At 41.2% G+C, this 23,398-nt stretch overlaps 1 protein-coding gene across 1 annotated transcript; it reads left to right on the top strand.

The window, feature by feature from the left end:
* Positions 1-278: 278 nt before the first annotated feature.
* LOC140332289 (aquaporin-7-like) lies at positions 279-23,392 on the top strand. Its single transcript, XM_072413524.1, has 6 exons — positions 279-951; positions 12,584-12,710; positions 14,319-14,456; positions 14,937-15,055; positions 18,307-18,524; positions 21,055-23,392. The coding sequence occupies exons 1-6, from the start codon at positions 844-846 to the stop codon at positions 21,227-21,229; spliced, it is 885 nt and encodes a 294-aa protein (XP_072269625.1). The 5' UTR covers positions 279-843; the 3' UTR covers positions 21,230-23,392.
* Positions 23,393-23,398: the final 6 nt, after the last annotated feature.

The raw sequence follows: 23,398 nt of genomic DNA, 5'->3' as shown, positions 1-23,398 counted from the left end.
GCTTCTGCGTATTGGCTTTGACCCCACAATTCTATCTATATAGAGGAATCAGGACCTCCTTCCCCCTGCTGGTGACCCCTCTACCCCTTTCTACGTAAATCAGGTCCTTCTTTGTTCAGCTAGTGACCCCTTAATGATGCACCACACAATTCTATTTTGCTTTCCCTGCTGCCAGGCTTCTCTTTCTTCCCATTTCACAATCATCAGAAATGAGTCCCCCAATATATTACTTGGTGTGTTTATTTGACAATTCTTTACAATCCATGCACTTTACTAAATGCCATGCACTTGGGGTTTTTATTTAGTGAACAAAATATAAATATGAATATTAGACCCTATAGAGCAACTTGTGCATCTGAGCTTGTGAATGTTATCTGCTTCTGATGACGGCTTTAACAAACTAAATTAGCCGGTTCTTATAATTCAGAACATCATGCTTGGAGAAATGCAAGAGTCCCATAAGAAAATGAATGAGTTCCTGATGAAGTATACTACAGTCTGTTAATATCAATGTCAGTTTGTCGAGCCGGCTTGCATGTGTGTGACATTTTTTGGCAGTGACAAGCCATTCTATATTTGTAATTGTGTGAGATCCAGGCGGCAGTGTAATGTTCCTGCAGGAATTGTTTCCAAGTTGTCATACGCCATGTCCGTATCTCTCTATTTACAGTGATCATTGGACCTTGGAGCTATCAGGAGGGAGGGTGAGGGTAACACCCAGATCTCTATAATAACTGCACTAATCATTTTCCTTCCAGTAACTTTTTAAGCAGCTTCGGGGCGTTAGAGTTTAACCAGCGCTGCATGCCGGTGCCAAAGTGTAACGTCAGCTGAATTGCCAACATGAAGTCGGGGACGTCCATTATCAAAAGGATCCGCGCCGCCATCTCTATCCGCAACAGATGGGCCCGGGAGGGCATGGCCGAACTGCTGTCCACGTTTATCATGATGGTAGGAAATGATTGCGAATTCAAAATTTTGTGGGTTCAATAAAAGTAAGCGATTCTGTATTGGCGACTTTATAAAATGACGGCTATATTTTTCGAAAAATAAATATGATTGGCTGGGGAATTTAAAGAAGCGTAGCGATGTGCAAAATTGCCCAAAAATTGGAAGCTTTCGGCACGTCAGCCTTTTTGGCGAAATGCGTTAGCCAGTGGAAGGAAGTCTTTACGGGTTTAATAGGCTCCAAATGTTTTCTGAAGGTTAAATATAGAGAACCTATGCTTGAAAAAAAAACAGCCACGGATTAGCCCCATTATTTTATTACTGAATGGAAAAAAAACAAAGAGGAAAAGAAACATTTAAATGTGCCACAAACATTTAAGCAGCACACACTTAACAATCAAATACACACAAAAAAGGAAAAATACAAATACACAAAAAGAAAGACCATTAAGACATGGGGCTTGATTTATTCTTCACCAGGGCTGGAGAGAATACACTTTCATCAGTGAAACCTTGAATGGATTTCTTAAAAGTCATTAGCTATTTGTTAACAAATGTTTTCAATCCTGGACCAGATCCATTCCAGGTTTGCTGGATCACTCAGCTTCACTGATGAAAGTGTATCCTCTCCAGCCTTGGAGAGCTTAAATAAATCAGGCTCATTGAGTATGACAATTAAGGAACATGTGCTGCACCTTTGAATATGTGGCAAATTGCAAAATACAGTATCACACACCTATGTGTTTTTGTACACCGTGTTCCTCAAAACAATGGTTAGGGCAACATATTGCAAAAGGATGTCACCGTTAATTGGTTATATGGGTTCATGCTTGTTGTGTGCATTTTTATGCATTTTTGCTAGGCGGGTTAACATATGTTTCAATGTAATATTGTTGGGTTCAACTATTGAAAGAAGTTGCTAGAGAAAAAGTTGGTTGTAAAAGAAAGCAAAGCCGTAAATAAATGTGCATTAAATTATAAATGTATAAAAGAGAGCAAAATGAATGAAAATACCCTAGATACATTATATCTGCCCTTTGCATGGAAAAAAGATGAGGATTTGTTCTTACAAATTTTGTACAAGTAGCTTGATGAGTGGAATGAAAAGGAATCAATATTTTTGAAGCAATTTAGCCAACATGACTCTGCATATCCCTATAGGATGGTTCATAACATGTGCACAAATCCCCAAAAAATTATTTATATATTTAATATAAAACTTTGCAGGTTTCTCTGACACCTGGCAACATCTAAAAATCTCTAATGAGGGTAAACCTCTATCTGCATTTGTAATGGCATTATCAGCTGAGTCAAGGTTTTGCAGTATTTATTGGACCCAGCTGTACGCATTCCATTGCTTTTATTATGGCTAAGTTAGTTAAAAAGGCCAAAAACAATGTTAACAATAAATGCTCAGATCAGAAAATATATTTTCTACGGTTTTAGTCTAATAACCTGCACTTCACTGGTTGCACTTGTACATCACTATAGCTCTTGGATCTGCCTTCCTATGTGAATCTTTTGTTTTATTTATACATCATCACAATTCCACACCAAATTATTAATATTATTATTATTAATAAACATGATTTATATAGCGCCAACATATTACGCAATGCTGTACATTAAATAGGGTTTGCAAATGACAGACGGATACAGACATTGACACAGTAGGAGGAGAGGACCCTGCCCCGAAGAGCTTACAATCTAGGGAAGTGGGGGAAGTATCATACAATAGGAGAGAGAATCTATTTGTATCATTGTCTTAAAGAAGATTATGCTCCAATGGTACAGCAGAGAGCTACAAACAGAAATTTGCTTATTGGAAGTATTTTGTTTGCAGGGTAAGTGCTTAACTTTGACCTGGTATTAGAGAGATGGTATGGTAGTATTCGACCTAAAACATCAAATTATTATACCTGAGGTACCTGGGTGAGGAAGTGTCACTGTTCATCCAGGAGGATTCCTGAAAAGAGAGGATTTGATATTGCTAGTAGTCTTCCAAGATCTTCCAAGTCCACTTGGCTCTACCCCAAAGAATGACCAAGGAATACGAAAACGGAGGTAAGTATACTTCCCAATTTTTTTCATTCCAATCCATCTTGCTTGCATGTGGAGAGATTATGAACCTTCCTCATAACATGACGGAACATTCAGCTCTTTGATATAAGGACGAGGCTCCTATAAAGTTTGCATCTGATCTTGTTGTTCATTGATTGTGCCGAAATAAAGGTCGCTTACTATAATAACCATGGGCTTCTGAGAACTTCATTCAATGTCAGCAGGTAACTAAGTTGTATGCACTTACGTATGAACTGAATTCTAAAGTTTCCTAAGGACTAAGGTCACTTGATTGGTGTCAAGTAGTCACTTGGCAGGGTTTGGGTATCATAAGTGTTTTGAGGATGTGGAAATGTGTTGTCACGTAGTTGGCCTGTGACTGGTATGGGTTTACATGAGACTTAACAAAGGGCGCTGGGTCAAGGATCTGTTTTTTACTTTTCTAATGTTATCATTTGGTGGAAATGAATTTTGAGCTTGAAATGTGTTAAAAGGAACCTGGGGTTAATTCACCTACCTGCCCCCTTCCATAAATACTTTACCCTTATTGATCTGTTCTCCCATACAAAGCAAAGTGCACAGAGTCACGGCCCATACGGGGCTGAAGACTTTCCCCTCTTCATTGAGAACACAGATGGATGCTTAAGTGGTCACATAAGGGTTGTAAGTCCCAAATTTCACATATTACCCAAAAAACGGGTATCTGTCTTCCCTCCTTGGAGTCCAACTAAACATCAGGGAGTGAAGATAAGATGAGAATGAGCTACCGGAGGGTTCTGATTGAATGACCCAGTTCATGGGTGAAGCACAAGTCCACTAAAATCTTTTGGTAGCTGTTCACCTATTTCAACAAATTTGTTGCCTCAGCTCAGTTTTCACTTGTTCTTCTCTGTCCAGGTCATGTTTCATCCCCTGCATTCTGGCTATTTATATATATCAGACATCTCTAAATCTCCCAGGGTAATCTATTTTTTTAGCTTTCACAGCTTGTGCGTAAATTCATGGGCCGGTCATAGCTCTGCCCTTGGTGTTGCTGTTAGGTGTGCACATGTTGCTGTGTAGTGTACTTACCCTCTGATAACCTATTCTGTCAGCTCCCGCCTGCCTGACTCTGCATTTGCACTCCATGCTAATGAAACTTGGCTTATCTTGACTTGGCCTGATTTGACTGAACCATTCTGCCAATTTACTATCTGCTCCTTGATTTTACATAAGTGATTACCCCAATGCCATGTTGCATGGCTGGCCCAATACCTCCGCTGGTGCTCCATCTGTCTGGCCTTCCTGGCTCTGCATTACCACCAATGCACCTCTGACTACAGGATAGTTATCCAATCCAGGTACACTTACCTCTCCAAACCTGCAAGGTTCAATTTCCAGGTTTAAGGGAGATCACCCTTACAAATCAGGTCTCCAGCTGAGGTACCTGAAATGTGACATAATCACAAAGGTAAAGAACTTCAAAATGTGCACACCCAGCTGCAACCACCAAAGTTCTGGGCTACCCCCCAATGTTTTCAGTTATGTGCCAGGTGCCAAAAAATGGATATAATATCCTGACAAATCCTAAACTGATGTCTCATGGAGATAGGCTTGTTGGTAGTAGTTAGTCATATTCAACTGGACTTATTTTATAATGCTTTGCTGCTAATCCATGGAAGTCCCCTGGCTCAAATGAGTACATGCCCCAATATAAGAATTGGGGAAAGGGTCAGGAAGATACCGGGCCATGTGTTGAAACATTTAGATAGAGCAGAACAATTCCAGATGAATATGACTATGATTAGGTTGTACCATGACCTGGACATATGAGAAACTTCCCAGATACTAAAGGTCTGCAATGCATAGATGCTACCTATGACCGGATCTCACAAACGTCTATTTGTTTTTAGCTTGGGAGAATTTGTAGCAGAGGGCAATTATAAATGTAGAAGCAGCAGGGCTGATATCGGACGAGAATCTGACGCATGTGCAGCGTTGTCGTTCAAACGTCTGTCCTTGCAGATCCACGGATGACGAACGAGGAACAATCGTAGGGGGGAGAGCACAGCGGGGTGCCGCTCCGTCATTCTCCCCACTCCCCTCTCCATAGAGCAGAATGGTGCTGTATGTAGAGAGCGTGTTCATGCATCGTGCAGTCTTTTGTCATTGGAAAGGATTGTGAAAGATTCTTTCTAATGACAATTGTTGCATGTGTGTACTTGGCCATAGTCCTAAATGCTGTTATCTATGTGCCACAAAGTCCCTACTTCACTCTATACAATATGTTATATATTACACTATCCTGACTACTGCACTCCATACACTATGTTGTATATTACACTATCCTGACTGCTGCACTCCATACACTATGTTGTATATTACACTATCCTGACTACTGCACTCCATACACTATGTTATATATTACACTATCCTGACTGCTGCACTCCATACACTATGTTGTATATTACACTATCCTGACTTCTGTCTGGCCTTCCTGGCTCTGCATTACCACCAATGCACCTCTGACTACAGGATAGTTATCCAATCCAGGTACACTTACCTCTCCAAACCTGCAGGGTTCCATTTCCAGGTGTAAGGGAGATCACCCTCACAAATCAGGTCTCCAGCTGAGGTACCTGAAATGTGACATAATCACAAAGGTAAAGAACTTCAAAATGTGCACACCTAGCTGCAACCAACAAAGTTCTGGGCTACCCCCCAATGCTTTCAGTTATGTGCCAGGTGCCAAAAAATGGATATAATATCCTGACAAATCCTAAACTGATGTCTCATGGAGATAGGCTTGTTGGTAGAAGTTAGTCATATTCAACTGGACTTTTATAATGCTTTGCTGCTAATCCATGGAAGTCCCCTGGCTCAAATGAGTACATGCTCCAATATAAGAATTGGGGAAAGGGTCAGGAAGACACCGGGCCATGTGTTGAAACATCTAGATAGAGCAGAACAATTCCAGATGAATATGACTATGATTAGGTTGTACCATGACCTGGACATAAGAGAAAGTTCCCAGATACCAAAGGTCTGCAATGCATAGATGCTACCTATGACTGGATCTCACAAACGTCTATTTGTTTGAGCTTGGGAGAATTTGTAGCGGAGGGCAATTGTAAATGTAGAAGGAGCAGGGCTGATATCGGACGAGAATCTGACGTGTGTGCAGCATTGTCTGTCCTTGCAGATCCACGGATGACGAACGAGGAACAAATCGTAGGGGGGAGAGCACAGTGGGGTGCTGCTCCGTCATTCTACCCCCTCCCCTCTTCATAGAGCAGAAGGGGGCTGTATGTACAGAGCTCGTTCATGCATCGTGCAGTCTTTTGTCATTGGAAAGGATTGTGAAAGATTCTTTCCAATGACAATTGTTGCATGTGTGTACCTGGCCATAGTCCTAAATGCTGTTATCTATGTGCCACAAAGTCCTGACTGTTGTACACTATGTGTTGAACTTCACATAGCGCTGTTTGTTGCATTCTTTAAGCTATTGTGTAGATGACTTATGTCTTAACCATTGTGCTCTATTTACTACTCACCAAATGACATTGTGCTGACTGATGCACTCCATACACTATGTTGTCTATTACACTATCCTGACTGATGAACTTTATACACTATGTTATATATTACACTATCCTGACTGCTGCACTCCATACACTATGTTGTATATTACACTATCCTGACTGCTACACTTCATACACTATGTTATATATTACACTATCCTGACTGATGCACTCCATACACTATGTTATATATTACACTATCCTGACTGATGCACTCCATACACTATGTTATATATTACACTATCCTGACTGATGCACTGCATACACTATGTTGTATATTACACTATCCTGACTTCTGCACTCCATGCACTATGTTGTATATTACACTATCCTGACTGATGCACTCCATACACTATGTTATATATTACACTATATTACACTATCCTGACTGATGAACTTTATACACTATGTTATATATTACACTATCCTGACTGATGCACTCCATGCACTATGTTGTATATTACACTATCCTGACTGATGCACTCCATACACTATGTTATATGTTACATTATCCTGACTGCTGTGTTGTACGTTGCTCCTGTAAATAATGAAGGAAAATATATAAAACAGCTTCAGCAAGGAGGATCTCCGGGCACCTGTAGACCTGACGTGTGTACGTATGCATCCAAAACAATAACCAGACCAACTGGTGCTCAATTTATTTACCGGGAAGGTGCACAATGGGAGGTCCCAATATTTGTATACAAAATAGCAGCTAATAAAATCTCAACCTGTCATCAGATTAATGTTCCTTGTTAGGTGCAAGCATGTTCGGTAAGGTGCTAGTGTATTACATCCGGGCATTTGTTACCCCTCCCAGAGATGACACCCCTTGTCCGGGCAAAGAGACGGATTTACTTAAGGCTGTTTACTAACCAAGCAATTGCAAATAAAACTAAATCATATGCAAGTAAATCTAAAACAAAAAAAAATTCTTGCCACTTAATTGGATACTTGAAGTCAGCTAAGCTTTATCTCATGTACTAAGCTAAGTGAATAATCCTTTCCAAGAAGATTATTCACTTTGCTGGGTGAACAGTTTATATTCCTTTAGTAAATCAGCCCCAATGACTACATCTGCTTTTCTCTCCCAGGGATGGATCTTTTTTTGGCCCTGATTTATTAAAGCTCTCCAAGGCTGGAGAGGATACACTTTCATCAGTGAAGCTGGGTGATCCAGCAAACCTGGAATAGATCTGGTCCAGGATTTGCTGACAATTTTTTTAAAGAAATGCATTCCAGGTTTGCTGGATCACCCAGCTTCACTGATGAAAGTGTATCCTCTCTAGCCTTGGAGAGCTTTAATAAATCAGGCCCATTGTGTAGGTGTAATCCAAGGATCGCCATCAATATCCTAGGCTAGGATGCCAAACAAGAACCTGTGCAGTTCTTCAGTTAGGATGATGATGATGAAAACTACTCATGTTGTTGGGACTTGGGTGAAGTACTTGGCTTTAGCTGTTATTAATTAACCTGTTCCCGCAGACTCTGATCGCTGGTAACGATCTTGAAAGATCACTTAAAGAGGAACTATACTCAAAAATAAAACAACACACTTACCTTGCATCCCGGAGGGCAGTTCGATCTCTCCGAGGGTGTCCGACATCGGGTCCGGCATCCTCTCCGCATCCATCCTGGACCAGGCTCGCCGTCGCCATCTTTGCTTTTTCTTCCGGGTTCTTCATCCTATGACACCCGACCCAGGTGCAAGATCAGGTGACATAGGATAAAAAAAATTTGACATTCTCACTGCGCATGCGTGAGATCGGGAAATTTTTCCTTTTGAGCAGACAGGCTCCTTCTGCCCATGCACAAAATGCTCAGGCATGAGCAGAAGGAGCACTCAAGAGCCTCCCGGAATGCCTGACGTAGGTATCACGGGAGGCTTTGCGCTCCCATTCTTTCTGGACCGCCTAGGCCAGAGGTCGACAAACTCCAGCCTTTGGGCCAGATACGGCCTAGCCGGTGGTTTGTTCTGGCCTAACGCCCCCTGGCTGATCCGGCCTAATGCCGGCCGGCACTCCGCGGCTCCAGAGCTGCGGGTTGCCGGCTGGGATTAGGCAAGAACAAACTACCGGAGCCGCATGTGGCTCCTTAGCCTTCTCTTGCTGTGGCTCCATGAAGGGAATTCCCTCTCCCCCGCAATGCATACGGAAGAAAGGGAATGTTCCCTATTTACCCAGGCGGCGGATGTGTTAAGGCTGGCCGGGGGATATAGGGAACATTCCCACTTCTCCTGGTGGGACGTTCCTGGTGGGGGGGTTGGGACTCCTAGTCCGGCCTAGTGTGCTCCTGCCCACCCCTGAAATGGCCTAGTAGCCAAAAAAGTTTGATGACCCCTGGCCTAGGCGATCGAGAATTAGGGGGTGTTGCACCTAAAAAAAAATGGATTTTTACCTTACATAAAAGGGTTCTCTACCTCTACCTAAGTACGCTTTAAGTAACAAAAATCCAACATGTGTAGCGTAAAAGAAAACTGTAGATGCCAATTAACGGATTTCAGTTGCTGCAGCAGATTTTTTTGTGATCGGAGGTCATAGTTCAACGTTGAGAACAAGAGAGAAAGTGCTAGATAAACATAGACCCCGCAAAACAGCCAATTGGAGAGAATCACCAGTCATTATTGCCATTTACTTATTATAAGATGAATACGTAATCGGTGATATTGCTGGAAAGGTCGGACCATATATAGTTCCTCTTAGCAATGACCTACGGAGGCCTCTGATAATCACTGCCCAGGTTGTCACATGCTGCTTCTGTCTCATTGCATCTTCCAAGGAATTCATGTGAAAAGATATTTATCACTGGGAGATTTTTTATCAATATATCTGCTGTGGATAAACATTTCCATGCAGCGTATCTCAGCACTTGGAGATCTGAGAGTACAAGTAACTAATGGCATCAACAACTCTTCCCATCTGTGTCTCCAGATACTGGGACTGCGTACGGTGCACAAAGACTTATTCACTAACAAAGAGGAAGCAACGATGGCGGGCAAAGCGCAGTGACACCCAACTGTCCTGTAAATGGTGGGACTGACTTTGTGTTATAATCAAACCCCCCGTCTCTCTTTCTGGTCTAATGCAGCATTTATCAAACTTTTTATCCCAGAAGAACCCCTAGAATATTTTCCAGATCCCTGGGAACTTTTGCAATTATTGGACGTCAGCAGGAAAAATTATTTTTTCCCATTATAATGGTGAGTGAATGTCGCCCTAATGACAGCTAAAATCATTTCAAGTGTCAAGCTGCTGGCTGTGCAAAGTTGTCTCAATTGCCTACAACTTGCCTACAAGGAACCCTGGACAACCTCTGGAGCTGTGTTTTTCAACCAGGGTTCCTCCGGAGGTTGCTGGGGGTTCCTTGAGCAATGAGTAATTTTTCCTTTTCAGGCCAGTTACACCAATCGGTAAGGGTGACATTTTTAGGAAATGACCGGCAATATGAGAGGAATTCTTCCCACCCACCACCACACTAGTATACTGTGAGCTGTGGATAAAGTAATTATAGAAGAGGTTCCCCAGAGACCCGGACATTATTTTAAAGGGTTATGTTAAAAAGCTCTATAAACATTGCTCCGGAGGAGCCCCAGGGTTCTACAGAACCCCGATTGAGAAAGGTTGGCTTAAGGCTGCATACACACATCAATCACTGAGATGAACGGTCGTGCTTGGGTGAAAATCTGACGTGTAATAGTCCCCTGGCGTATTGATGAACGGCCGATCAGGAATGACCACTATCTATTCCAATGGAGGAGAGCACAGCCAGGTGCTGCTCACTTGCTCCCCTCCCCGCTCCCCTGGTGCCCTATTATTATTATTACACAGTATTTATATAGCACCATCATATTAAGCAGCGCTGTACAAAGTCCATAGTCGTGTCACTAACTGTCCCTCAAAGGAACTCACAATCTAATGTCCCTACAATAGTCATATGTCATTAATGTAGTCTAAGGTGAATATAAGGGGAAGCCAATTAACCTCACTGCATGTTTTTGGGATGTGGGAGGAAACCAGAGTACCCAGAGGAAACCCACACAGACATGGGGAGAACCTGCAAACTCCATGCAGATGGTGTCCTGGCTGGGATTCGCACCTAGGACGTAGCGCTGCAAAGACCGGAGTGCTAACCCCTGAGCCACTGTGTTGCCTTGATCTGTCACTAGATACAAGATCATTTCCAGCTACAGTAATCTTATATAAGTACATTGGCTAACATGTAGATTACCATAAAAATGTTACTAATTAACCATTCACTTTGCAATTGCTACAAAATTAGAATGTTGCAATTTAATTACTGCGACTAAGAAAATGCTTTGTCCTGTCTGCAGCAGATCTGGAGTTCAATGATGGTTTTTTTAATAATACATAAAAGAGTTTTCAGTTGCTGTATATTGCGATCTATCTGTAATATATTCATGGATAGTTATAAGCTTACTGACAGGTCCACTTTAAATCTATACCCGAGGTCCTCTGGGTAATACCAACCATAATAATATTTTGTTTGTATACACACGCCATTCTATCTCCAACTCCATGGAGTGTTTGTGATCTCGGTCCGTGCCGCTGAAGTGTAAATGTCACATATGATGCGCTCGCAGCCGTGCCTTATCTCCTGCCATTGAGTCCATTAACCTTTCCCCGAGATGAACAATTTCCTGACATTTCTCTTCATTAGCTGACAATGTTTTGAACTGGTTGGGCTCCCGGAGTGGTACAGCTTTGTGTGTTTGCTGATGCTTGTACATGGGCCCTATAACCTCCGCTCTATATCACGGTGACCTCCTGTGCGGCACCTGGTGCAAAATGTCAACGGGCATGTGACCGCCAATGGCGCCTAATGCTTGTTGATCACAGCATCGGTGTGCCTAAACATCAATGGAAAAATATTTTTCCTTAATTACCCTTAGGATTTACCTCCTCTATATTTTTCCAACAATAATAATACTAAAAACTTGTTTTCTCCTTCAAGTATTTGTTTATTAGTTCCTGCCTTGCTTTATCCAAGGACCAGGTTCCATTCTTTAATTGAAAGGGGAGGTGGGGGATGTAGAGGGGATAGCGGCAAGTATATTTGATATAATATAAAATCATTTATTTAAATCACTAAAATCAACTTATTTCAAACAAAATATGATGGGTCTGATTGAAATGTATTAACTTATGGTCTCATCCGACCCGTTTCGCTCCCACGGGCTTCCTCAGGGGATTAGTCAAGACCTTGATATACAGACCACTCAGTAGATAAAGTTTTTGTGATAAGGAGTTCATTATGTGTCTCAATCATAAATTAAGACAAGGCTAGTACTATGGATATTTTCGGACGGTATTAGGTATGATTTGTAAGAGTTGGTAAACCTAACCTTATCAATGTAACAATGTATTGATGTCATATGTTACTTTGTTGAAATACACCTTATTATACTTAGCCACAAAACCCTCTCTTCTCCTTCTTTACTACTTATTGTATGGTAAAAAATTGTATGTCAATAACAATTGCTGATCAGCAGCTTCTTACATTTGCTGCACAGCATTGCACTGGATTGGGTTGTTGGTGGTGAAAATGGTGGCCCATGCCTGAGCATAGGTGCAGGTGGGCAGATTGTGACAGGGTGACAACGAGGGGGAGCAATCAGGACACAGTTGTCACCCAATAATAGGAAGTGCCTGAGCAAGGATCTTCATTGCAAGATCACTAGGTATTAATTTAATTATAGCATTGACATCCATGATGCCGTGAGTTTTGTAAGGGTAGGGTAGATAGGGCAGAGACATGACACCAGCACTCCGGGCATACAGCTAAAGGGAGATAAAGTCATATATATATATGAGTTGTTCCATTGGATTTGCATTTCTGTCTGTGCATCCCTAAGACACATAGAGCTCTGCCATACACTTACAGGTCTTGTCCCTTCCCCAGCCATCTTTATCATTAACATGATTTTGTATTTTACTGTTCTATAAATAAATGTTGCTTATACATTTCTAACTATAATCCTTTCCCCCTCCCTGCAGTTGTTTGGTTTGGGCTCCGTGGCACAAGTGGTTCTGGGTAAGAAGGAATATGGACAATACCTTAGCATTAACCTGTCCTTCGGAATTGGTGTCACCATGGGTATCCACGTGGCTGGAGGGGTTTCCGGTGAGTAGTCCGTCTTCCAGGATCATAATACTACATCGATGAAGGATCTTGATAAATTGTTACCCACTGTGCAAAAATAGAAAATTCTTTATTAATCATTGATGGCAATGGCAGCCAATTGGCAGCAAAACATAAAATGTGATGTCAGCAATATTTCCCCACCAAAGTGCCGGTTCACATAAAAAGAAAATAAAGTTTGTGACCCTTCAGGGATTTCAGGATTGTTAGCTCTAAAATTGAGACCCCAATCAGAACAAACCATAGTCCCAGGTTTTGTACAAAAGGGACGTTGCTCATCAATAGCACTTCAGTAGAGATTCAACTCGATCTATAGAGATCACAAAATGAGTTGGCAAAGCTTGGACTGAAAAATGGAAATGAGGTTGGAATGAATGGGAGCTACAGGTAAATAACAACCCCCTCACCCACTTCCCTGGCTTCCCTGTCCACAATTTTCAAATAAAGTCAAAAAACCTAAATAAAATATATAATGCCAATAAAACTTTTGTTCTAGGATGCCAAAGTGGCAGCCACATGATCAGGTCTATTATGCTTTTACATTACATAGCTCTTTCCCATAGTAGCATGATTAGTTTTTTTCACTACTATTTATTTTCTTGTCTAACAAAGAAACTTTCATCAAAAAAATTAATAAAAAAAATCACCAAAACCCCACAATCCCTTCGCAATAAGTTTAGTAGGTCCCCTGCCGTGCTGGCTTCCTTGCTTTCTGGTGCCATCATCTTCCTTCTTCTGCTGATGTCCCCCGATGTTGCACTGTGCATGCATGATATGAAATGACCTTCTGTATATGTAAAAAAAAAAGTTAAAGAAATTGCAGGTGTCTGCAGTTTTTTCACATTCCAGGAAAGCATGATGCATGCTCGATCTCAGGCATGCACCTAAGGAGCATCCACAACCTTCTGGGATATGTGGCGTATGTATCCCAGTAGGCTGTAGGTTTTCCATTCAGACTTTATTGCCCCGGCAGTTAAGGGATTTGGAGCACCCCAAAAGTGTAAAAGTTTTTCAATGTTATAGTCATAGCCACGCTTTAATATAACGTTAGAAATGTGGTGATAGGTCTGCATGATATGTCCTTGATAGACGCTGCGAGGTAAAATACTAAACCCTCTCTTATATCCTTCTGTATTCATTACGCGGGGTGATTCCATTCTCCTTTTTGGATTTAGGTTGGGCTTGTTTTGAATAGTTGTGGGGTTATTGCTTCTCACGGCCTGAAAATGGCCACCTATAGCCAGTCAATGATAGTCCATAAACAGGGACTTGGTTGACCACAACAATTGGTGAACACCAAATAATATTGCCACTATGGATCGAGCAAGGGGGAAGAAGTTTGGTCAGTGGTTGGTAGGTCACCACTTTCTTGGTAACCCCTGCCTATAAATGCCAAAAACATGAACAGCCCTTATATAGTGCAATACTCACGAACACCCAAGGTAGGTGGAAACACCAAAACTAAGATGTGTGTAAGACTAAAGTAAGGAACACCGACCACTCAGCTATGACTATGGGTGGGTTGACCATTTACATATACAAATATAACATTGCCAATAAAATGAACTGAAAATGTCTTGTCTGTTTCAGGAGCTCACATGAACTGTGCCGTGTCACTGACAAACTGCATCTTAGGGAAGCTTCTGTGGAAGAAACTTCCCCTGTACATGTTGTGCCAAATCGCCGGAGCCTTCCTGGCAGCTGTGGTGGTGTTCTTCCTATACTATGGTACTAAACTTAACTTTACTGTTGTTTAAGGATTCAGAAACATTATAAGTGTTTGCCTCTTTAGCGCCCCTAGAGGAAAGCTGTTCCATACAAAGCTCAGTAGCTCAAAATGAAATTTACCTCCACATAGTGTGTGGGCATGCTGTAATGAGCTATGACAGCCATATTGTTTTCCTGGTAAAGAAACTAATGTATTCATGAGACAAGACGGATGAGTATAAGAGGAGTCCTGTAGTTCAGTAGGAAAGAATACAGAAAGTTAGGAGGTCACTGTAATTTTAGAATCCCAAAATTCTTCTAACAATGCAATGTTTATAAAGGGATACTACGTAGGGAAATGTGCATGTGTTACTGAGATATAATACTATTTAAATTAATCATTTTTTGCACAATTAGTCTCTTACCTAGATGAATATACAAAAATATCATTGAAGTGAATTTCTTAGATGACTATAATGACATCACATTGTTTTACAATAGAGGCCCTGAACAACTACTGCGGGGGAAATTTGACCGTAACTGGGGACCTGGAAACAGCCAGTATATTTGCCACCTACCCCCAGCCTTACCTGTCCATAGGCGGAGGGTTCCTGGACCAGGTGAGTAGAGGAATCCCCTCTTATGTTAACTTCCAGCATGGAAGGGATCTGGTGAATTGGGTTAGTTTGAATGCATCACATACCGAAACAGCAAATATCCGGGAAAAGTTTTTTGTTTCAAACTGTTTTTGATCCTGTTAGGCAGAGGTGTCAAACTCAAATACACAGAGGGCCGAAATTAAAAACTTAGACCAAGTTGGGGGCCAAACTTAAAATTTATTGAAATAATTGAGGAATTTTACTACTTCATCCATAACTAATAAAAACAAACCCCTCTATACACACATACAAGACTAATTTCTATCTATTTTTGTAGGCTGTGTTGTTCATCCTCCCTGAGGAGTGTTTGTCTGACACTAAATATTACACTATGCAGTCTCTAATGGATTGAAACAAATACCATATCCCTGGTAGTCAGGCACCATGTGATCATTGCCTAGGCTTTGTGTATATTAGAACAATGTCTATGTATTGCATGTATTAAAAATGATTATGTGAGGTAGTAACGCGGGCGGGCCAGATGTAGTTTATTTTTGGAATTCTTTGGGGGGCCAAAAAAGGCCCTCAAGGGCTAGATTGACACCCCCTGCTGTTAGGTATCGTGTATTGGCTAATGAGCTATTGTAGTTAGTGACTTAATATGGAAGGTGCCGACATCTTTTTCCCTCTTCTCCTCCTCATTGCCATTTTTGGTCATCTTGATTGGACAGGACGGGATGATGTATCACCTGCACAGGTGTATAGGGGTTCATTCATTCCCAACATGCGCCAGGTATCCTGGAAACTAACGCTGAGCTGTGTATTTACAGCCCAGCAAATTTGACGATCAGCCAGGTAAGAATCCTTATTGCAGAAGGGACATTGGCCCTGATTTATGAAAGCTCTCCAGGCTGGGGATAATACACTTTCAGAAGTGAAGCTGGGTGATCCACAAAACATGGACTGGATTTTTCAAAATTATTTGCTATTTGCTAGCAAATGTTTTGAATCCTGGACCAGATCCATTCCAGGTTTGGTGGATCACCCAGCTTCACTTCTGAAAGTGTATTATCCCCAGCCTGGAAAGCTTTCATAAATCAGGGCCATTGTCTGCAATAAAACCCCAGCCTGATCCAAAAATGGAACTTTAGCTCGGCTTTAAACTTGAAAGACACCAAGTGTTTACTGCGCCCTCACTGCCATTCCTCGGAAGGCCATTCCCTATTTTCCAGGGAACCAGTATAATAATCATAATAATAAAAATAATCACCATAATAATAATAATAATAACCAGTATAATAATCACTATGTGACCAAAGGTTCATGGGCACTCATCCAAATGACAAGTGTTTCCAGTGAAGGATCGTGTAAATCCCCATCATACAAAGACATTTAGACAATTGTGCCCCTCCAACCTTGTAGGAAGGAAGTTTCTTTTTGTTCCATTTCCATGTACAAAGCCAGCATCATACAGGGTTCACCAGTCTTGTGTGGAGGATCTCAAATGTCCTTCAGAGAGCTCTGACCTTATTCCTACTCAACACCCTTTGGGATAAATTGGAGTGCAAGCCAGGTCTTCTCATCCAATATTTTACATTACCAACCCTACAATGGCTTGCAGCTGATTTGGCATGAAATACCACGAACATGCTGCAAAATGTGGTGGAAGACAAGTCCATACAATGACCAGCGCTTTGTAATGGAATGTCCATGAAGCTCCTACAGGTGTGATGGACAGGTGTACATTCTGGCCACATAGTGTATTCAATATATGAATTGTAGAAGAAACTAGTGTTGCCAAGGTATTTGGCATCAGCTACCTCAATATCACATTGGGCCTGGATAGGGCTATGAGTAATTGTATTGGTGGAGATTTTCAGTTTTTCATTTGGGATCCAGGTCCATGGTGTCTTGGAAGGTATGGGTGAGCCAGGAACTCTTTTCTTTTCTAGGCAAATCTGCATGGAGTTTGCAGGTTCTCCCTGTTTTTGCGTGGGTTTCCTCCCACATTCCAAATACATGCAGTAAGGTTAATTGACTCCCCCAAAATTGTCCTTAGACTGTACTAATGACATATGACTGTGGTAGGGACATTAGATTGTGAGTCCCTTGGAGGGGCAGCTAATCACATGACTATAGACTTTGTACAGAGCTGCGTAATATGTTGGCACTATATAATGTTAATAATAATTATAGGCAAGAAATTGAGGACGGCTCTGGAGCACCTGGACATTGAGCACCTGCCTTTGAGATTGGGGTAGTTGCAGCCAGAGGCCAGGTGGGTGGGCTATGTATACCCCTTATTCTGGGAAAGCCCAGGAGGTCATCCAAGACTTAGGTCTATGTAACCAAAATACAAAGAGCCAGTAAGTTATGTTTTACCTGTTCTGACCCTGCAAGGGATGGAAATTTACCTACAGCCTGAAATACCTATCTGCAGTGAGTGCGTTGGAAGCTCAGCTCTCACACTTTTTTTAAATATATATATATATATATATATTACAGGCTATATGTAAAACATTAGCATGCAGTAATAAAACTAGCAGACTACAACTAATATTATCACATTGGATATACCTCTTATAGGCAATGTGCTGGGTCTATTCTATAGTTCATTATAGGGCCAGGAGATAATAGCGCTCTATAAATACCAGACCTTATAGCACTGCTAATAAAACAGAAACATAAACCAACATCCTAGCAAACAAAACAGGTATAAAGGTAACATTATTTCAAGTAAGTTATCCATTACTTCTTATGATATATATAATATGCACATTTACAGCAGGTCTAGTAAATATTAAGTGATAATTTGAGTTTTACATTTTTTACATATCTGTGAATGTGATTAGATTAAGGAAGTGTTTCTCGATATTTTTAACATGGGGGAGTCCTTTAAATAATTTTAAGGTCTTCAGGGAACCCCTGCTATATCCACAACACACATTACATTAGCCTGGTGGCCATTGGGAAGAATGTCACCCAAAAAGATCATTGGGGTCACCGTTTCTTAAGTTCCTACTGCACAATGCTTGGGGGCTTTTTCAGCAATTTGAGGCCCATTAATGTCACCGTTGTGTATAGGAAGTAGAAGAAAAGGGCAGAGTTTTAGGTTTGTGGAGGGAGGGGGTAACTTACTTTTTTGAAAACTGTACTGGGGTTCTACAAGATAAGCAGACCATGCATTCTGAGAAATTTGGAATTAATTTTGGGTACTAAGTCTTTTAAATCTGTGAACTGGCTAACATGTTGCTGTGTGGATGTCATTGCAGGTGGTGGGAACAGCTGCTCTCATGCTATGTATTTTGGCCATTAACGATAAGAAGAACAGCCCGGCCATGAATGGCACTCAGGCCGTGGTAGTCGGACTCCTGGTCACTGTCATTGGAATGTCTATGGGAATGAATTCGGGATATGCCATCAACCCTGCCAGGGACCTTGGCCCCAGACTTTTCACTGCCGCTGCAGGATGGGGGCTGGAAGTGTTCAGGTAAATTCTATTTTTGTTGTAAGAGCTCCATGATTATAAACAGGCTCACCTTTAATGTGAAACTATATTGGTTTGGGGAACAAATAGTAATGTTAATATACAGTATTCCAAATGTACCTGAAAAAAGGAAGGAGGTAGTGGAGGAAGGGAAGAGGGATGGAAAATGATGAAGGGGTAGGAGTGATGGGAACCGAAAGTTAGTATGGCTTTTGGACTGATGGTGGAAGAGGCAAAGTAATGGTGAGGTATGGACAATGAGAACTGATGGTGGAGTAGGGAGCTTGGGAATTTAGCTATAATGGTGGAGGAAGGAGAATGGTGGAGGAATGGGGCAGCAATACTAATGGTGAAAAGAGATAGTAATTGAAGGTGAATGAAAAGAAATTGGAAGAGATGGAGAAGAGGTGGGGTGGATAAAAGTTGATGGTGGGGGAGAACAAAAAAAAAACGTTGGTATTTGGAGTGATGGTGGAAGATGGGAGAAGTAATGGTGGGGTATGGAGAATGAGAAATGATGGTGCAGTAGGGAGCATGGGAACTTAGCTAATGGTGGAGGAAGGGTATAGGAGCTAATGATAGTGGAGATGCGGAGACTAATGGTGGAGGAGAAGGGGAACTGATGGAGGAGAGGTAGGGTGGATGAAAGTTGATACTGGGGGAAGAAGGAAAGGAACTGTTGGTGAAGATGGTGTTTGGTGTGATGATGGAAGATGGGAGAGTAATGGTGGGTATGGAGAACGAGAAATGATGATGGAGGAACATGGAGGAGCATGGGAACTGAGCTGATGGTGGGGGAAGAGGATAGGAACCGACGATGGTAAAAGAGGGATCGAAATTCATAGATAAGGAAAAGTGATGTGAACTGATAGTGGAATAAGAGAGATGGGAACTTATGGCAGAAGAAGGGGAAAAGGAACTTATGATAGAGGTGACACAGTGACTAATGGTTGAGGAGAAAAGGAACAGGTGGAGAAGAGGTGGGGTGGATAAAATGTTGGGGGAAGAAGAATGGGCTTTGGACTGTTTGGACTGATGGTGGAGGAGGAGAAGTAATGATTGGGTAGGGAGAATAAGACATAATGGTGGAGGAAGGAGAATGGGAACTGAGCTGATTGTGGATGAATGGGGCAGAAATTGAAGGTGAAGGAAAAGAAATAAGAACTGATGATGAAAATCGTGTTTGAACTGATGGAGGAAGGCGGAAAGTAATAGTGGGGTAGAGAAAATTAAACCTATTGGCGGAGGAAAGGGATAGGAACTGATGATGGTAAAACAGGGATAGAAATTGATGGTAAATGAAAATGGATGGGGATTGATAGTACAGAAAGAGGGATGGGAACTTATGGTAGAGAAAGGGTAATAAAATCTTAAGATAAAGGTGGCACAGGGATTATTGGGGGAAGAGAAAAGGAACTGATGCAGGAGAGGTGGGGTGGATGAAAGTTAATGTTGGGAGAGGAAAGATGGGAATTGATAGAGAAGAAGGTGTTTGGACGCATGGTGGAAAAAGAGTGTGAGAATGAAAAATAATGGTGTAGGAAGAAGAATGGAAACTGAGCTGATTGGTGTAGCAATGGGATACCAATTATTAATGGTGATAAAAAAGAAAGAAATTGAATGTAAAGGGAAACAAATGGGAACTTATATGGGAAATTATGGTAAAGGAAGGGTAATGGGAACCATGGGGAACTATGATAGAAGTGATGTGGGGACTAATAAGGGGGATAAGAACTGATCTGGTGGAGAAGAGGAAATTATGATAGGACTGATAGTGGTTGGGAAGGGGAAATGATGGTGGAGAGGTGGGGTGAATGTAAAGTGAAGCTGGGGAAAGGAATGTAAGGTGGTGACAGCAGTATGGTGACCCTACATAATGGTAAATGGGAATAACACTAAATGGGGAAGGGGCAGAGTACATATTAGGACCTCCTCTTGGGGAACCACAAAAAGCCAGTAAGCCATTTGGCTCTAACATGCTACAAGCAGCCTAAGTCATCTTGTTCATATTATTGTGTCTCAGCTGCCTTCTGACCCTATATAAGTCATGGTCAAAGGACCAGACATCAGACATGGTTGGAACAGATAAAACCCAAAGAGTTGTATGTTTAGATGGAGAATGGTAATAGAGGGGAAGGGTAGTGACAGTATGGGAGAGGTGGTGGGACAGAAGGGAAAATGGGAACAAATCAGAAGAGTGAGAATACTGACTGAAAAAAGTAAGTGTCACATTCGGAGAAGGAAAGTGGACACATTAAGAGGGAGAGTGGATGGGCGACAGAAAACAACCAATGAAAAAGGGACCACAATGTACCAAGGATAACATTGAAGAGAACAGAAGAGGTTACACAGTTGGTTACACAGATGGAGTTCGTAGAGTAAAACATTAACTTTGAGGTTTGTTCAGCTAAACTTTTGCAATTCTTCAATAACACTCACATGAAACACCCTTTACCTTACAGTAAATCAATGGAAAGATGTCCTCAAGAAACAGTTTCACACCCAAAAAAACAGTCTTTGTCTTCTATTTCAGGGCCGGGAACTACTGGTGCTGGATACCTATTGTGGCCCCTCTAGTGGGCGCCGTAACTGGAGCCTTCCTGTACAAACTACTAGTGGGACTTCACCATCATACAGACCAGGAGGAGGAAAAGTTACAGGACATGGAGAAAGGGAACACAGAGATGGTGAACTCTGAATACATGTAAACTCTGGGACTGTATCAAGAGATTGGACTTGAAATCTCCACTTACACAGCACTGACTTAAATTGTGGACTCTGTAAGAGACAATGGTTGTAGATAAACAAGTTGTACTGTATATAAAAACTGACCTGGAGGAGACGGCAGACTAAAAAGAGTCAAATGCAATAATTTATTAAATTGTATCTCATGCACTGTCATCCTGGCTTCTGGATGAGGACATAATTCAGTTTGCATTCCCAGAACTGGAAAAGGGGAATCACGCCCCTAGTGGTGAAGAGCGGGTACTGGTTCTACATTTACTGTAACAGCTGGATGTTGTTCTTTGCTGTTGCAATTATTATGCTGTTTTATTTGTTGCATTTATAGTGGAATTTAAAGGGCCGGTCCACTCATCCCACTGCATTTAGTTCTCATGTCTACCTGGAGTCCAGCTTTAAAGACAGGGAATGCTGCTAACCTGCACTTTATACTGTACAATTACATGTTTCATTGCTGCTGACTTTATTTTAATGGGGGGAACTGGTAATGAAATTGATCTGAAAACAATAGAAAGGTGTTTTAATTTTATAATATGAATATTTATAATTTTAAATATAGATTATTAGTTGGAGAGATTGAGCAGGAAAAGCCAGCCCTTCACCGTGTGCCACCATATGCACAACAGCTGTATATTTAAATTCCCATTACCATTTAATACTATATTAAAATACATTGCAATAAATCAACACATGCAAAGTCTTAAAGAGACCCTGACATATATACATATATGTAATAACTTTTTGTAAATATTTTAATCAATGTGTGGTATTTAAAATGCTGTTTTTATAATTATACTTGTGCATGGTGTAGCAATATTTGCCCATCACATATGCAGGCTCTGCTTTCTTCCCTGTAACATTGCACTTTCGTGACGTGATGAATGGACCCCTGAGAGTTAAAGCACCTAATTTTCAGTTTAAAGCCCTGAGGAAGGAGGAACTTCAGCCTCGTGAAAGGCAATGGCTTGTTTCTTTTTCATATTTCCAAACAAAATAAATTCACTCTGACATTTTTACGGGCCTTTCCTCTGCCTACCTAGAAGCAGTTTGTTTAAGCAGCTGAATCAGTGAATCAATTATTATAATCTGAAATATGAGACATGAATCTGATAATAAAATCATTTTGGATAAAGGTTTCTGATCCACACATCAGCATATTACAATATTTTTGTACATGGTGCTTTAGTGTACAGATTCAATGCTGGCTTATATTTACATTGAACGTGATTTATTAAAGCTCTGCAGACTGCAGAAGATAGACTATCATGGGAGAACCTGGGTGATCCAGCAAACTTTTCAATAAGTTGCTATTAGTTAAATGTTTTTAATTCTGAACCCGATCCATTCCAGGGGTGCTGGATCTCATAGGTTTTCCAATAATAGTTTATCTTCTCCAGTCCTGGAGAGATTTATTAAATCAAGCCCTTTGTTCTCAAGTACTACAAAAGTGCAGGACTGAGTAATCCTGCATGGCTCCTGCCAGCTGGAACATCGCAAGCCACTCTCGGTCAATTGCACTGCAGTGCATGTTTTTATTTTTGCTGCTGTATTGATGAACCCTGGGGACTTCTTCTGCTTCCATGGGAAAGCTTAAACATATGGGCACTGATTTATTATTATTATTATTATACAGTATTTATATAGCACCATCATATTACGCAGCGCTGTACAAAGTCCATAGTCGTGTCACTAACTGTCCCTCAAAGGAGCTCACAATCTAATTTCCCTACCATAGTCATATGTGATTAATGTAGTCTAAGGTCAATTGTTAGGGAGAAGCCAATTAACCTAACCGCATGTTTTTTTTCGGGGAAATTTATTAAAGCTCTCTAAGGCTGGAGAGGATATACTTTCATCAGTGAAGCTGGGTAACTCAGTAAACCTAGTAAACATAGTTGATCCAGAGGAAGATTAAAAAAAACCCCTGGTAAAATTTTCTCCAACAGGGGGAAAAATTCCTTCCTGATTCCATGAGGTAATGGGATGTTCCCTGGATCAACAGTCTCTGTTATCTTTACTTTAAAGCTTTAATCCTCAGTTATATTCCGTGACTCTAGAAATGATCCAGCTTTTTCTTAAAGCAATCTAAAGTAGTTGCTGAAACTACTTCGAATTCCACATTTTCACACCTTACA

The sequence above is a fragment of the Pyxicephalus adspersus genome, chromosome 6 (genome assembly GCF_032062135.1).
Source record: "Pyxicephalus adspersus chromosome 6, UCB_Pads_2.0, whole genome shotgun sequence".
In the NCBI taxonomy this organism is placed as follows: domain Eukaryota; kingdom Metazoa; phylum Chordata; class Amphibia; order Anura; family Pyxicephalidae; genus Pyxicephalus; species Pyxicephalus adspersus.
Note: the sequence above shows the minus strand (reverse complement) of the source record. Positions and strands in the feature narration are given on the sequence as shown.